At 36.4% G+C, this 17344-nt stretch overlaps 1 protein-coding gene across 2 annotated transcripts in view; it reads left to right on the forward strand.

Moving 5' to 3' along the window:
- Positions 1–4671: 4671 nt before the first annotated feature.
- The window catches only part of cdc42bpb (CDC42 binding protein kinase beta (DMPK-like)), a 131023-nt gene continuing 118350 nt past the window's right edge, over positions 4672–17344 (forward strand). Inside the window, exon 1 of one of the 2 annotated variants that reach the window (XM_056481374.1) lies at positions 4672–5416. In XM_056481374.1, coding sequence (XP_056337349.1) covers positions 5242–5416 — 175 coding nt within the window. In that variant the 5' untranslated portion in view covers positions 4672–5241. The remainder of the gene's footprint in view (positions 5417–17344) is intronic. The other variant, XM_056481375.1, reaches the window with a different exon arrangement.

Consider the following 17344-nt stretch of genomic DNA (forward strand, 5'->3'; position numbering starts at 1 on the left):
AATGACAGCGACTCCTTGACAGCATTGACAGTTAATGACAGCACACGTTTGGCCTGAGCTTTCCCCTGGAGAAACGTCAGTCTATATCGATCGATGATTGAAGGGGCTTCATTTGCTATAATGACCGTTACTCTTTTCCCCATTCAAAACTATATGAGTGACACGTCTTGTGCATTCTATATACTTTATTATAATCAGGAATTTTGATTACTTCCTTAGAAGCAAAGTTTCCTGATTATTACGCTGGAAATGAAGAGTATTGCTACCCATATTGGCCTAGAAATAGCAAATTTCCCCTAAATCTGCCTTTGTCCACAATGTAACAACAAGAGTCAAGCTTTAAATATGAAAATTCTCAAAACACTTTAGTCCTTTTTGAGTGAGATACTAATGGTCTAAACTGATTTAATGATTTATGCTAAACTAGGCTAAACAACTCCTGCCATATTTAGAGATTGGATTAAAAAAATGTAAAATTCAATTTAAGGGGAGTAAAATGAGCCTATTTTCAAAAACGTAGAGTTTCCTTACTAGAGTTAGTACTAATGAAGTAGTGAAGTTAACTAAAAATATAAAGATACTGGTATGTTTTATAGATAAAATGTTAAAATGGCTTGCCATAATGGTAAAACTGGTTTTGTTGGTGAATATTCTGCAACTGGATTTGAGTGGAAATCTGTTCAAATATCTGTTAAATAATGTAAAGAAATAAGCAGTCATAGATGTGTTTATTAAAGTATGTTAAGCTTACTTACCTTGTGATTTAAAATGCATGAAATGAGTAAGAAAGAGGAATATAGGAAGGGAAAAAGCATAATGTTTAAATCAACATTAAACATTTAATAACCCCCCAGCTCTAAATAGACCAACGAGTAGGCTATTACTGGTCTAAACAATCAACAAATGAGTAAAAATGACTATAATAATGATAACTGATCATTAATAACCATAAGAACAAACTACAGTGTGGGTGAAAAGGTCACGCTCATGTCCGAATGCACAGACAATTATAATCCTTCTGACTGAATGGAACTGCAATTACTGTGAGAGGCTTTATAGAGGTTAAGTCTTTTGTGTGCCCCTTACACTGTAAATGCTTGGCACATTGTCTGCATTTTACAGTGCTTGACAAATGAGGAATCTTGCTATATTTCTGAGATCACAGTAACATAACTAACATTTGAGCAACTCTGTGAAGTGCTGTAAAATACATATTTAAAAATACACAAACATATTTGTGTCAGTAAACTATGTATGTTTACTGACACAGAGAAGGGATTTAAAATTATTCCGTTTTCAATCATTCAGATTATTATAAAAAAATTATCACTGATTAGTTATAAATAAGAGAAAAATACAAGTTTATTTAATTAAATACTGACAAATATTTAACCACTATAAAAACAAATGGGAGAATATTAAAGATGTAATTTTTGCAATTATAAAAATAGAATGGAAGCAACTAAAACAATAAAAGAGCTATTGGTAAATATATTATTAAATTGAGAAGGGACGTTACGTTAATGTTAATTGATTTTCCTCTATGGTGAATTATCCAATATACAACAAATGAAAAGACAGAAATATTATAAAATACTACTTATTTTAAAATGTACCTGAAAATAAAATTGTTTATATTCATTATTTTATGCTAAATATTGTGTTCATAAATAATAATAATATCATAATCATTCATTGATTACTTCTCCTTCGGCTTAGTCCCTTTATTAATCTGGGATCACCACAGCGGAATGAACCGCCAACTTGTCCAGCATATGTTTTACGCAGGGGATGCCCTTCCAGCTGCAACCCATCACTGGGAAACATCCCAATTCACCCATACCACATGACTTTGGACTGTGGGGGAAATCAGAGCACGCGGAGGAGAACATGCAACTCCACACAGAAATGCCAACTGACCCAGGCGAGGCTCGAACCAGTGACCTTCTTGCTGTGAGGCGATTGTGCTACCCACTGCGCCACTGTGACGCCTATGTTAAATATTATTTGTGTCAATAAAAAATTATAATATCATAATATAACATAATATCATATTTCATATATCATAATCATTCATTCATTCATTTTCCTTCGGCTTAGTCCCTTTAGTCATCAGGGGTTTGCCGCAGTGGAATGAACTGCCAACATATTCAGCATATGTTTTACACAGCGGATGGCCTTCCCACTGCAACCCCGTACTGGTAAACACCCATACACCCTCATTCACACTCATACACTACAGCCAATTTAGTTTATTCAATTTACCTAAAGCGCATGTCTTTGGACTTGTGGGGGAAACTGAAGCACCCAGAGGAAACCCACGTGAACACAGGGAGAACATGCAAACTCCACACAGAAATGCCACCTCGCCCAGCCGAGACCGTGTCGCCCATATCATAATCATATAATATTATAAAATACTACTTATTTTAAAATGTAATAAATATAAAATTTTATATACTCATAATTTTATGTTAAATATAGTTGGTGTCAATAAATAATATGGTCATCATCTATTCCTAATTTTTTAATATATAATAATCATAATATTAGATCATGACATAATAAATTACATCACATTATAAACATTTGAAAACATGATCAATTAATAAAAAAATATGAAATAGTATGAAATAATTGTAGATACGGATTTGTTTTTATAGGTATTGTCCAAACATAACTTATTAAATAAACACTTATTAAGAAAAATTTTCAGCATCATCAACAGTAATTATTTTATAATGTAATGTAACACATCATATTATGTAATTAATAAATATTCATTCATTCATTCATTTTATTTTCGGCTTAGACCCTTTATTAATCTGGGGTCGCCACAGCAGAATGAACTGCCAACTTATCCAGCATATGTTTTACGCAGCGGCTGCCCTTCCAGCTGCAACCCATCACTGGAAAACAACCATACATTCTCATTCACACACATACACTACAGACAATTTTAGCTTACCCAATTCACCTGTACCGCATGTCTTTGGACTGTGGGGGAAACCGGAGCACCCGGAGGACACCCACGCGAACACGGGGAGAACATGCAAACTCCACACAGAAATGCCAACTGACCCGGCCAAGGCTCAAACCAGTGACCTTCTTGCTGTGAGGCGACAGCACTACCTACTGCGCCAAATTATTTTAAAAAGTAGAAAGAAATTAGAACACCAGAAAAAAAAAACATACATTTGCTAATGAGGAGCAGATTAAATCAATATGAAAGGTAAGCGGCTGCTTGGGGCCCCAGGACATCTGGCGGCCCGCAATAAATGTTTAGAAGTATAAATTATACCTATAAACAATATATAACATAGTTTTCTTTTTTTATAATTATTTTTTTGGAGGATTCACCTTTAATGTACAGGACAGTAGAGATTATTGACAGGAAAGCATGGGGAGCAGAGAAAGGGGAAGGATCAGCATAGGACTGCAAGGCGGGAATCGAACTTGGGTCGCCGTGGGCACCGGAGAGCATGTGTTGACGCACTAACCACTACACCACTGGCGCCGACATAACATTGTTTTCTATCATGTTTTGAATAATAGCCAAACAAATAAAATTATTAAATAATATTAACATATAATAAAATATTCATTCATTTTCTTTTCGGCTTAGTTCCTTTATCAATCTGGAGTCGCTACAACGGAATGAACCACCAACTTATCCAGCATATGTTTTACACAGCGGATGCCCTTTCAGCTGCAACCCATCACTGGGAAAAAATAAAATATTACTATTATTATTATTATTATGTTATTTAATAATAATACTACAAAAAACATATCCACCACCCTCAATCATGGAGCGGTCAAGCAGTCAAATTTATAAACAAATCTATATATATATATATATATATATATATATATATATATATATATATATATATATATATATATATATATATATATATATATATAATTAGATATATAATTAGATATATAAATATATATACAATTATAATATATATATATATATAAATAATTAGATTTCTTTAAATGAATTTTCAACAAAAAATAATGTGTATATATATTTATATATATACATATATATATATTAACAAAAAATAATGTATATATATATATATATATATATATATATATATATATATATATATATATATATATATATATATATATATATATATATATATATATATAAAAACACATTATTTTTTGTTGTAAATTCATTTTAAGAAATCTAATTATTTAAAATGTAAAGTGTAAATGTATTTAAAAAAATTTAAAGTAAAAAATGTAAATGTATTAAGATAAAACGTAGAAAAGAAGATATAGTGATATAGTAAAATAAAAAACAGCAAAATATATAAAAATTAAATAAAAGTAGAAAGGATACATTTCAGGACTCGGGGCCCCATGGCTGAAGTTGCCTAGGCCTTCCAAATCAGTAAATCCGCCCGTTTCTAAAATCTGTAAGATCGTCATTCACGGAGTTCCCTGTTGAACCGAGTGTTTGGGTCTGGTCGAAGGACGCTCCCGCTGTTTTCAGTGCCTGTGAGCTCCTGATGAGGTCAGTGCTCGCCGCCTCCCGGTGTCAATCAAACAATGGCGTCACACACATATCCCCAGCGTTTCCGGTGCGGGTGGGCGGGGCTCCGCTATCCCGGGTCTGGATTCTTCATTCGGGAGCGCTAGACAAGGCTGAACACGAATGCAGCCATATTCGGCATCGCGAAGCAGCACACCGGCTAGTCCCGCTCACACGCGAGGATTCGCCCTCCTCGATAAAGCACAGATTTTTGGGGGGCGTATTTATGTAGGTCGAAGGTGTGTGTAGTTCTTCGTTTATTCCTGAAGAATTCCAGCTGAGCGGAATGAGCGTCCAGTCATCCTGAGATTCGACGGGAGAAAAAGCCCCAACACATCCCGCAAAGTGGAAAGTACAGATTTGTCCGGATTAAGGCGAATGGAGCCGACGGGGCCTCGGGAGTGAGGAGGGGGGAGGAAACGCTGGAAACCGGCGGATAACAGCGGGGATAGGCGCATTAGGGCTTCGTTTATCTCAGCACAATGTTGGGCACATTTTGCTAGCTGGCTAGCTGGATGGCTGGCTAGCAGTTGGAGTCTGGGACTTTAGAGTTCCACACGTTTTAGGCAGATAGATACCAACTGTGTGTATTTATAACGCGAATACCAGTTATATTAAATCCGACAAGTGTTATTCCATATTTTCTGGCTCTGGGAGTGGTAGCCAGGCCGCTAAATTGGTAGAAAATGTCTGCGAAGGTGCGCCTGAAGAAGTTGGAGCAGTTGCTGCTGGATGGCCATCAGAAAAACGACAAGTCACTGAGCGTGGAGACACTGCTGGATATTCTCATATGTTTATACAACGAGTGCAGTAACTCGCCCTTAAAACGGGAAAAACACGTGACGGACTTTTTGGAATGGGGTAAGTTGATGGATTTGAGTGCATTAGTGACTGCGTTTGGGGAAGGAAATCAGTGCGTGTGCCTTTAAGACCTGTTTATCTGTTATTACATTTGCCTTAATCACCCAGCTGACTTCAGGCTATTGTCAAAATTGCTGCCGTGACATTTGCTCTTGGGATTCCTGGCCTCGTTGTTTTGACGATACTGCTTGTCGTGTTGTTCCAGTTGAAGTATTCAAAAAACAGGGATTTATATGAGTTTATAGATCGTATAGGATTGGGCAACTGATGCAAAGTAGATGCTGCTGAAGTTGCATCTGTTTATGATAATTTCAAACTATATATATATATATATATATATATATATATATATATATATATATATATATATATATATATATATATATTTAGATAGATATGTTTTTATTATTATATATTTAAAAACATAAAGAGTTCAGAGACAAAAAAGCTCTAAATGCCATCTGAAATTCTCCTAAAAGGAACATTTTTCTCAACCTCCTATGTTTGTTCTAGTATTTCACTTTAAAGGCAATGAAAAAACTTATTAGTCACTATAAAAGTAAAATTTTTGAGCCTACACACGAGTCTGAGAAAGATGCAAATTTTAGAAGAAAATATCAAATGGCATTTAGAGGTTTTTGCATCTAAACTCTACACACACACACACATACTGTAAGAAGAAATCTCAGTTGTGTGGGTAAAATCGGATGTTTGAAAAGCAAAATTTGTATATTTTTTTAAATTAGTGAGTCTAAATTAATAGTTAGAAAAACTGTATATTGAATATTAGGGTAAGATCATCTATTTGTCCCAAAATTATACATATTTATGACAAAACCATGCCATTAACATATATTTATTATAATTTTAAGTAGATGATATTCTGTAATAGTATTTACCTTGTATAACAGAAAAACATATAAATGTAACTGTAAGTTGTCACTATATTTTCAAATAATATGCCTCTCATTTTATCATGATCTTACTAAAACAATTCATGTTTGTGTAATCCAGTAAACCCTAGTTGCTTTGCTCTATTGAATCTTGTAAACATTAATGGTGATTAAAAAAACAGTGAGCGATTTCTCAGCAATAAGACACCTGTACCACAACCTGAAAGTGAAAAAAGCAAACGTATGACCTGTCATTCAGGTGAGAGAAGGTATGTAGACTATTGCGCTCAACAGGTTTTAATCATCTTCGTAATTTGGAATTTTTGTCACCTATCATACAGTAGGCTTCACAGGGTTAATCGGTTATTCCTGAAACTTCTGGCAAACAAGTTGAACTTTGTTTTCAAGGGGAATGCAAATGTTTTACTTCATAAACTCTGGGGATGTTGATTTATGTTGATGTTCTTACATTGATGTTGTTGCTATTGCCATCACCATTTGCATGTGGGCGATGCTCATTAATCAGTTTGACAAGATAACCATTCAGTTGGTGTGGTCTTTAAGAGTCATGCGCTTAGTAGTAAACAGGAATGCATTGGGTGGGATGCCCCTTACTTGGGCTCTTCCTGGTTCTGTTAGTTGTGTTTGGCCTTCACTGTGAGTGGATTCTCTGTCCTGGGTGTTGTAGAGTTGACGTCAGTAATGAGATTACACTCCAGTGTGTTTGCTTCTGTAAGGACCGCCAGTGTCCTCTTGCAACCAATCGCTAGCAGGTGCCACCTCACATCCCATCACCGCGAGCTAGCCATAGTGTGACCCAGTTTCCAGGAGTCATAAATGCTTCTTTATGTCTTACTACACCACTGGAAGCTGCAGGTTTTCTTATGGTGCCCTTGATTGCGGAGGTTAATGATTTACTTGGAAGATGTTATGCTGGCGCCGGTTAAACACAAGCAATGCGTAATGCCACTGTAAAGTGCAGTATTGGCAGAGTGCTTGCTCTCGATATGTGCTTTCCATTTAAAGTGCTTTTCAAGGGAAGGTTTCAGAGTGGCAGTAGCATTGCTTGTTTACCTTTTTTGGTAAATTTACCAAATCTGCCATTCTCATGTGGCTGATTTGTGTCAATCTCTGCTATGTAGTTTGGGAAAAAAGAGCTACTGTCATTTTCCTGCTAACAGGACCGTCCAGTTTTATTACAGATAGAGACACTTGATCACTTGTACACATGGGATTTTACTGCTACTTTATTGGTATATTATTTATGCAATAAATGTTGAACGTTAACAAATGTTTTCATACGTTGATATGGAAAATATTAGTGTTTTTTCCTCCTTTTTTCAGTGATTGTCCGATCTGGCGAAATTTGCGGTGCTTTTTCACTATACGATGCGGCATGGTTTGGATCAGTCCAGCTTAGCTTTAGATAATCAATTTTTCACTCTTGCCTCACATTGCTTCAAGCAGATAGGATGGAGTAGCGGTGTCAGATCTTTCTGAACTTTGTGAATGGCTAAAGCTCTTTGACCTTAGACTTTTTCATGGTGTTCACTCTGTTCACACTTATAGTTCAATTTTCTTGGGTTATTTGGCCTGGACAATAAAGAAAATAATATATTTTAGTTATGGTTCTATTGGTATAAAAAAGTTAAGTCATGTTTCTCAGTGGAAATTGCAGTAAGAATGAACATTTTTGGATATGTTAGGGCTGCACAATTAATCGAAAAAAGATCACGATCTTAATTCGACCCTACACATGATCTTAATTCAGCTTTTCTACGATTCAGCCAATTACATTTTCAAGTTCAGGAGAGAAGGGTAAAGGCAGTCACACAAGTCTTCACATTTGTTTTATAAACGTTTGTCAGCAACATGGACACCTCCAAATTGTATTAATAAGGTATAATTCACCCAAAAATGTAATTTCTGTCTTAAAGTAATGGCGTTTGTGGCTGCGAAATCACACATGAGCTGACACTGTTTGTTTACTATACACACGGGTGCCCGCCAATGATATCTTCTTTAGTAAACAGAACCTGCATCGACTGTGAATAGCAGGTAATAAAGTTGTAAATAATGTTCAGTTTGTTGCACAGAGCGATCGTTGGGAGCCGCGTGGGAAGTATGAATACCATGTGCATGGTTTCCGCTACATTCATTGTTTCATGGCGGGGCGCCACGCCAAGATTCATCCCACCACGGCTACATTACAGCTTTTCATTTAAAACATTAAATAGCGGGTAATAATTGCATTAAAACGTATTAAAAGGTAAGTGAATTATAACGGCGCAAACTTTTCTGTAACCGTAGTAGTGCTGTGTGTCATTTGTTTAACCCTTTAAGGTTACGTGCTGACTGACTGGCTGACTGTGACAGGTGCGTGATGCGTGAGGCCAGCAAACACGAAGTATAGCCGTTTTACTTTATTTCAGGACGCATTAATACCAGAGGTATTCATAAATATTCCTAACAAATCTAATAAATGCTGGAGACATACTCGTAACATAAACGCACTAAATCGCACCTCAGCAGCGTTTATTTGAGGGCGCACTAGAAGATCTGTGCGCTCTTAAAGCGGCTTATATTTGAGGGGGCGTGCAAGAAGTTTTGTGCACGAGCAAAAAAATTGGCGCGCAAGCAACAAGATCCGCATACTTGTAGGCTATTACATAAATGCGATCTTGACTTCTAATACTGCGCTCACGACATTTGTCATTGAAATAACGCCACAGGTAGTTGGTAGATCTGTGTGAAAAAAGGCCTGCCGCCACAGCTGGAAAAAATCCTAGAGGAAACACTGATGTATGTTTTTTTTCTTGAAGTGACCGCAGTCATGACATTAACAGCACTCAGCAGTGAAAGTGAAACCATCGTTTAAATGATCATATCACATTTTGCAGTTATGATTATGACAAAGCATTTGATATGTTTTTTGTCTTTCATAGTGAACACAAAGAGTTGTACATGAGAATAAATGTTTACTGGGTCAGTACAACTACTCTAGCCTATATAATGTTGAATATAATGCTAGAGGGAATCTGATAATGACAAATGTCTGTTTTTACCACTGCATAAAAGGGTCTAATAATGTCAATGACAAATGACAAGCATATGTCTCAAACATAATAATTCAACTTTAGAATTATGAATAGTTTTATTCTGATTACGTCACTTTACTGTGAATAATAACCAGTACAAATTTAAAATCCACCATTCCAAGTCTAAACAAAATTAATCATTTTAAGCAACAGTAGACCTACACACAGGTCTAGAATTATTGTTGTTTTACTGTATGTTTCAGAATAACAATAATAATAGCCTACTCAAAATAACCTTTACTTTACATCTACAAAATTGTGAGAAATTCGTGATCTTGATTTTAAGCAAAATAAATTGTGATTCTCATTTTAGCCAGAATCGTGCAGCCCTAGTATATGGTTACATGTGATGCTATTTCTTAGTAGTTAAGAACTCCTCTAGATCTCATAAATGTGCAAAGGAGTCAAAAGACCACCAGGAATTCTTCTGTAAAACACAAATGATGATCTGCTGCCAGAAAGCATGTTTCTGACACCTGTATTGAACTGTAGGCCGTGGACAGTGTCAAGGAAGTATTCTGTCATTTGATGGCCACGTTTTTAAGACAAACAAGTCTTTTTATTTTTTTTATTGCACCCATCATTATCTACTGGGTTCTATGCACAAGGGTTTGAATGGCAACATGTGCTTAAATAAACTATTGTAAGTGATCAGTTGTACCAGAATTTCACTTAAACCACATCTTCTGAGCTAAATCCCACCCCAGAGTGTCCCAAAATCGTACATGATCTTCAGGTTATGTAATTTATTTTCAGCTTCAATAATGTGCCAGTGTTTTGCAATTTTAAGAATATTGTCATTGTTGGTTATTTAGTTGTGGACATCTGTTTTTTTTTTTTTTTTTTTAATCCTGGTAATCTTTAATTAAAAAGCATTCTGCAACTTCCTGCAGCCACGTCTCTTCTCTGATGGCACAATCATTGACACAATCGTTTTTGTGTGTGAGATCCCTACAGATCTGCACCTCATTATCACTGACAGACATATTGACTGCACCTCGCATTCTGCTATTGACCAGATCTGTTGGTTCACAGTCCATCTTGTCTCTCTGGGGCTCTTTTCCAAGAGAGGACAAGCTCTGACTGGAGCAATTCCTTCCAGTGTTGCACAAGAAATGCTTATGAACCTGAATTAGTGCATATGAATCCATTTTGCTATGTGTACGAGCCTGACAGGAAGTCAAGCTTGGCTAGTTCATGAATTTATTGCCTGCTCCTAATAACTGAGTTTATAATGGGGCTGTCTTTGCATAAGCAACAAGCAAAGCAGTTATTAATCATTGCAAAGTCTTACCCCTTTTGCTTGATTTCTGTGAGCTCTCAACTGCAGCATATTGCCAAGGTCAGCTGTGACAGAGAACGGCATACAGGTGTTTATGCCTGACTTCCTCCTTGACAGCTGACTGAAGACTAATTAAAGGAGAAGATTAAGCCGAATAAACACGTTGACTGGTATTTACCCTCCTTGGCAGGTTTTGGCGTGACCTGTACTTGTAGCCAAGCTGCTAAATGCAGAGACTTACTATGCTCTAACTCCCTTGATGTTTTTTAAAATGCAGTTTGTTATTGCGCTTTGTATTTGGCAGGTTTGTAGAAAGTGAAAGGTCGAGGCACAGTTAAGCCTGTTTTTATTCGTGACCAATTTGAATGGAAAAATTTTCAATTACATTTTGTCAAATAAAAGTACATTAAAGGTTTGTTTTCCTTCATTGTGATAACATGATGGTATATAATGATATAAGATGGTACATACATTAGGTTTATTTCTCAGCTGTTTTCTTAAGACGTAACCAACTGTTTTTGGGAGTGCTTGCTGTGATTGTCTTATTTGAAGAATTTTGAATGTGTTTGTCCCTTTGAGAGCAAGAAGATGTGAAGAAAAACTCGATTTAGTGAGCACATACTAGATTGAACTGTTCATTAGGGCTGCACAGTATATTGTTTTTTCCATCAATATTGCAATGTGTGCATCCACAATAGTCACATCGCAGGATCTGCAATGTTGAGTAGGGACTAGTTGACCAGGAGCTGCAGTTCAGAACATGAGATTTGGGGGGTCATTGAAGATTTGTACCATAAATGGAGCAAAAAAATTTTTTTTTAATGACTGTGACTGTATAAGCTCATCGAGAGAGTTTAAAGCATTCAGGCAGTAAGAAATTGTACCATTTGTAAGTTTAATAAAAAAGATTTTATTTAATTATTTGCACTAATTTCTATTCTGTGCAATTATTCAATTTATGTACCTGAATTATTATTATTTATTGAATATTTAAGCCATTTATAGAATATTTAAGCCTTCTGGTGAAATCTGGTAAATCATATCGCAGAGAAACCAAACATCGTGATTTTTACAATATCATGCAGCCCTACTGTTCATGTTATTGCTCTTGAATGATTTAAAATCATGCTCAAACTTTTATGATGATGCAGGTCAGATCAGCGAATTGCCAGGTCCTTTGACTGTCTATAGTCTTGTAATCAGACCATTTGGCAGATATGATTGTTGAGCCATTCTGCTGTGTGTAATTGTGCTTGTATTATTTTATTATTAACAATATATTGGTTAATGTGAAAATAATTTTCCACTCACCAAAATGTGTGTTCACTGGAAATGGGCATTAGTCTTATGTCCCTTTTCTTGTTGTTAATTATTTAATGGACTAAGTACACATTTAAAAAAAATAAATGAAACCGTGAATCGGACAAAATTTAGGATAAAAACAATGTTTTTATTGTTTGCCATATAACCCATCACTAGCTTGAAGAACTACTTATGTCAGGGGCTGAGGGCAGGGTTACTGAGACCAACAGAAGCTGTTTTGAGCACCATATTTGAAATAACAGCTGAACATAATGCTGGACTTCTTGTTGCTTCTAATATGTCTTGTTGAATTACGGCAAGCTGTAAAAAAAGTTATTATTGCTCGTAATTTTCCTCTTCACAAACTATAGAATGAAAGCCTTCAATTTGCAGTGTTGGGATGCTGATGTAGGCTTTCTGAGTGTTTCAGCTGGGTGTTTTCACACCTCTAGTTTGGAAAAAGTCCGGAAAGTGGGTGTGTCTAGCTCTGTTTAGGTGGGAGTGTCGGGGGAGGGAAAGAGGGAAGGATTTTGATAAAAATTAGTTTCCATTTGGGCACGCGCTGATTTTCACAGAGGAGGTAAAACAAACACACAGACCTAAGGGAGAAAGACAGTGACTTTGTTTAATGACTGTGACTGCGGAATGTTTGATACCGCACGTTGTATAAGAGAAAAAAAAAACCTCTGCATATCTTAGATGCACTCGATTGGTAGCGTCAGAAAGCCGTGTGTGTGTAGACTATCCTGTCACAAAATGCGGCGAAAATCCAACATTACGGTAATAGTTTGATTGCGATGTTTACACTCGGAGAGCAGCATTTACAGCGGATCTTTTAGCCCATAATATTGTACTGATTACTGTACTGTAAACTTAGTAACTTAGAAATCATTTTGACTAAGGTATGTCTTTTAAAAACTGAAAGAGTACTGCTGACGATACGAACTGACTTTGCCATCTGAATGAACAAACAAAGGGCACTGATCACACACTTACCAAATCTGTAGAGACAGGACAATCAACACCAACTGGAGCCGCGTCTTTGTAAAAGGAGACGAGCGGCAAATCCAGATTTCACCATTTGCAGATGAGAAAAGCTAAAAAAAATGTTCCGTGCAAACATATTTCTGCCGTGTGTCGCGTGCACTGTAGTCCACACATGTGTCCAGCAGCGCTCTCATAGCAGGAAAATGAAAACAAAACCTTAGTTGCAGCACATTTAAAAACGCAACACTGACGATCTGTGTCCCCAAACAATTCTTGTTTTTCTTTCACTTGTTTTGGCAACACAATGTGGTGTCTCTGCCCTCTGAACACTGTATCAGGTAAAAACATTCGTCGAAGCTATCATGCATATTAATGAAGTTGAATTAATGCTGCACACTCAGAGACGTCACAATGTACTCCCAGGTACAGACAGCCAGTCTACACGCTGGAATACACGCAAGGATCTAATCAGCGTGACGTAGCTTTAAAAATTTCTTTCAAACCGGAAGAATGAATTTGCTCAAAATAACCGATTTTCACTTTTTTTTTGTGAAATATGTGTTCTAATAGTTTTTTTTTTTAGCAGAATGGGACACATATATGACTGTCAACAGCTCAAAAAATGTGTTTTGGTGTTTCGTGACCCTTTAACATTAGTAGCAATGCATCTTTGATACTGTGTTTTTGTATTCATCGTATTCAGTTTTCAGTGACTGTCAAAACCCATTTGTATTTCTGGGAAAAGACGAGACTTATGCACTGACATAAACCTGCCTCAACGGTGGCTCTTTAGCCCTTTTACACTAGCACAGACCAGGTGCCAGTTTGGAGCTGGTTGGTCTGGTGAACCAGAGATTAGAAGCGATAATGTGTTCAGTAATATCAGCCTGATCTCACGAGAAAACGTAAGTATTTTACGTTTTGACAGTTTAGTGGCTAATTCGTACGAATTTGTACGAGTTCAGTCGTACGAAATGGTACGATTTTAAAAAGGAGGCTTGGCACCTAACCCCGCCCCTAAACCCAACCGTCATTGGAGGATGAGCAAATCGTACTAAATTGTACGAATTAGATCGTACGAATTCATACGAATTAGCCACTAAAAAAAAAGTTACGAATTGCCGTGAGATTGTGTTGGTAATATGCATGATGAAATCCTGACAGAGAATGTTTAGGCTGGCACTTTTCATCTAAGCAGGTACCTGTGCTTGAGACATTTGTGTATTAATGATAAACTGATTTGTTATCAGTTTTAAATATCTTTAATTATTTATTCAATTATGTAATTAATTAATAATTATTAGTCATTTAAGCCATAATAAATGTTTTATTTTTTTTACTTGGGCTGATTTTAAAATGTTCAGTGTGTGGATAAACAATTCTGGGGGAAACTGATGTTAAATTGTTATTAATTATGATTTATTATTATTATTATTATTAATACTTATAATTTTAGTTCTTAGAAAGAAATTGAAATCAGCAAACATCTGTATCAGCAAGTCACACTTTTCTAAAAATCTGAATAGGCCTAGAAAATGGCAGTTGGTGCGGGTAATCTTGTCCTTGCAAGAGGTTCTTACTTCTAGCCCAACAATATTTTGATGCTAATGAACTTTTCCTGCTTCAGAGCCAGTGCTTTGGATGTTGATAGACAAAGATTGAATTTGGAACTAGGCTCGGACTTTGAAGCGTCACTCATACTGTGGACAAGGGTTATAAAAGGAAGAAATTCAAACCAGTTCTTAGAAGGCTCACCAGATGGACCAGTAATATCATTGGCTCTGAAATACACCTGGTTCTTGCTGAGGGAAAAGGGCATTAGCGATGCCAGTCATACTCTGTCACTTTAACTACTGTAATGCTCGGAATCCCGGCCTACTCCCAGTGTTTGAACACAAACTGCCGTGCTCTATAGTGTTCACCCTAGTGTCCTGATGAAGCTGCAAAGCAGGTTATGCCTCTCTATTGTATTTTCCTCTTTAAAATAGGGAGTTGGACTAGTAAACAGTACCTGACTTCCCAGCTGGCATCCTCTCATGGGATCAGCACACTTCCTCTTCCCACAAACATCATAGTCGGCTGTGGTCGAGTGTTCTGTGTGCCAACAGATAATACTCCCCTCCCGAGCCTACATTTCAAAAAGAGGGGCTTTTTGAAATGAGGGGCTTTTAGACATGGCAGCAGGGCAAATCGTGCCCTCTTGATGGGCGAATCATCTTGTTTGGTGTGGCGTACAGCAGACTGTGCGCTCGTCCTTATTTAAAGCAGCTGCTGCCTCTTATTCCCACAGCTGGGAGATGCTTTTTGACTAGCCTACTTTCACAAGCAGCAGCAAATAACCTAATAAGAAGCTGCAGTGACTGGCGAGACTGTTTGAAACTGCTAGCCCGGAAAAAAAGAGATGTAGGCCCTGTCATGTAAGCTTGGCTTTTGGCTGTGCGCTCTGTTTACAGGCAGCTTTGCAACTCTTTAAGTCCTGCACCTGCTGAGATTTTTCTCTCTGCCTCATTTTCATGACATTTCAGGTTGCCGTCTTGACACGCACACAGTTTTAAAGGCCTTGCCTAGCATTTTTTTTACTCTTATGATATGTGGAATACCATTATCCTCCTCATTAATGGAAATACTCTTCAATAGATTATTTTTTTCAGTCTTTTTTGGTACATTATGTTGTGGTGCCTAATTTAGCCTCTCATAAAGTTATGCATTAAACTGCACAGCAAGATCAGTAATTATATGCTAAGTAGGCAGACCAGTAAACTATTCACAGTTTTAGATGGTTAATTTTATTGTTTACGCTTGCAGATGTTCTTGTTCTGTTTCTTATTCAGATTTTTTTTTTTATCCAACATCGTGTGAGGCACCACAAAAAAGGTGTTGTATCATTCTCACCAAAGCAGTTTCTGATTATATGTCACCATTAATACATTAATAAATACATTTTAGATTTTAATAAATACATTGTAATAAATACAAAACACCCCTATAAGATTGAGATCTTTTTTTTTAAATTGAAAATATACTGTCTTCTACTTTATTTTAAAAGGCCAATTTTATCCTTCTAAAATCATTTAAAATCATTCTGATTTGGTGCTAAGGAAACATTTATAATTAATATTGATGAGTTTAATTAGTAGAAACAGTTATGTTTTTTTCTGTATTCTTTCATGTTTAGAAAGGTGCAGTAGGTGATCTGACAAAATGCTAACCGGGTAGCATGATATCTTTGAAACACGGTCCCTTGCCTGCCTTCCATAGCCACGCCTCCTGAAACATGAACGCGCGCACCTTAAAGATGACAGCAGACAACCCAATAGATCATGTAATTCACCAGTTAGAAAACTTTATGGTACTTTATAATACTGCAATTCCAAACAAAAAACTGTATTATACACTGTAAAATGACCGTGATTTCAACGGTAAAAAACTTTAAAAATGCTACAGTAAAAATCCGTAACCTGGTTAACAGTATGTTTCCTTAATATATACGGCGAATAACCATAAATTGACTTTCCCAAAATTCCCTCCATGGCACATCACTTTTTATACTTTTTGTTGACATTACTATGGATCTTTTTAGTTGTTTCCCCATCAGTTATGTACAGTAGAGATTTATGTTACATCTAATGTTGATAAACTATTTATTTCATGACTTTAATTTAATGCGTGTTACCATACTGGTGTTTAGTAGCCGTGTGAATGACACTGAGCACCTTCTATAGACTGATACACTTTTCTGCTTGTGGGGAAAAGTTGTTTGTGATGAGTATTGGTTCATTATTATACTTTCTCATCAACACCAGCATATGTTAACGTGTCTATCTGTGTAACAAAAGATGTGTAGATGTTGGTAATTCAAAATACAGACATATTACATCAATAAATTAAGGAAATACGGTGGTTTACTGTAAAAATGAGAAATTACTTTTACGGTTTGTACCGTATTTTTTCCGTAAAAATTCACAGAAAAAAAACCCGGCAGCTGTGGTTGCCAGTATTTTACTGTAAATTTTACGGATTTATTTTTTACAGTGTATCAAGCACGTTTTTATGTAGCAAGCAAAACTTCTCATAATGTGCAATATATCATGCATGTAAACATCGCTGGTCTCACTCTCATGTGCTTTGTCCTAAAGTGACTACTGTATGCTTAGTTTGGTCGGCGACGTGCAGGAATTACACGTATTACTTAGCCATACTGAAATGCTATTTCAGTCAGAATGTTCAAAGTAGCATGGTAAACAATATATGGGAGCGCGTCACAGGTTGTCAATGTTCAAAAATGAACCACTGTGAATATAAAAGCAACTTCAGCTCAGTAAAACAGGGTAGGTGCAATAGCACTGGTGTTTTGTTGTTAAACTAA

Source organism: Danio aesculapii, chromosome 20, assembly GCF_903798145.1.
Source record: "Danio aesculapii chromosome 20, fDanAes4.1, whole genome shotgun sequence".
NCBI lineage: Eukaryota > Metazoa > Chordata > Actinopteri > Cypriniformes > Danionidae > Danio > Danio aesculapii.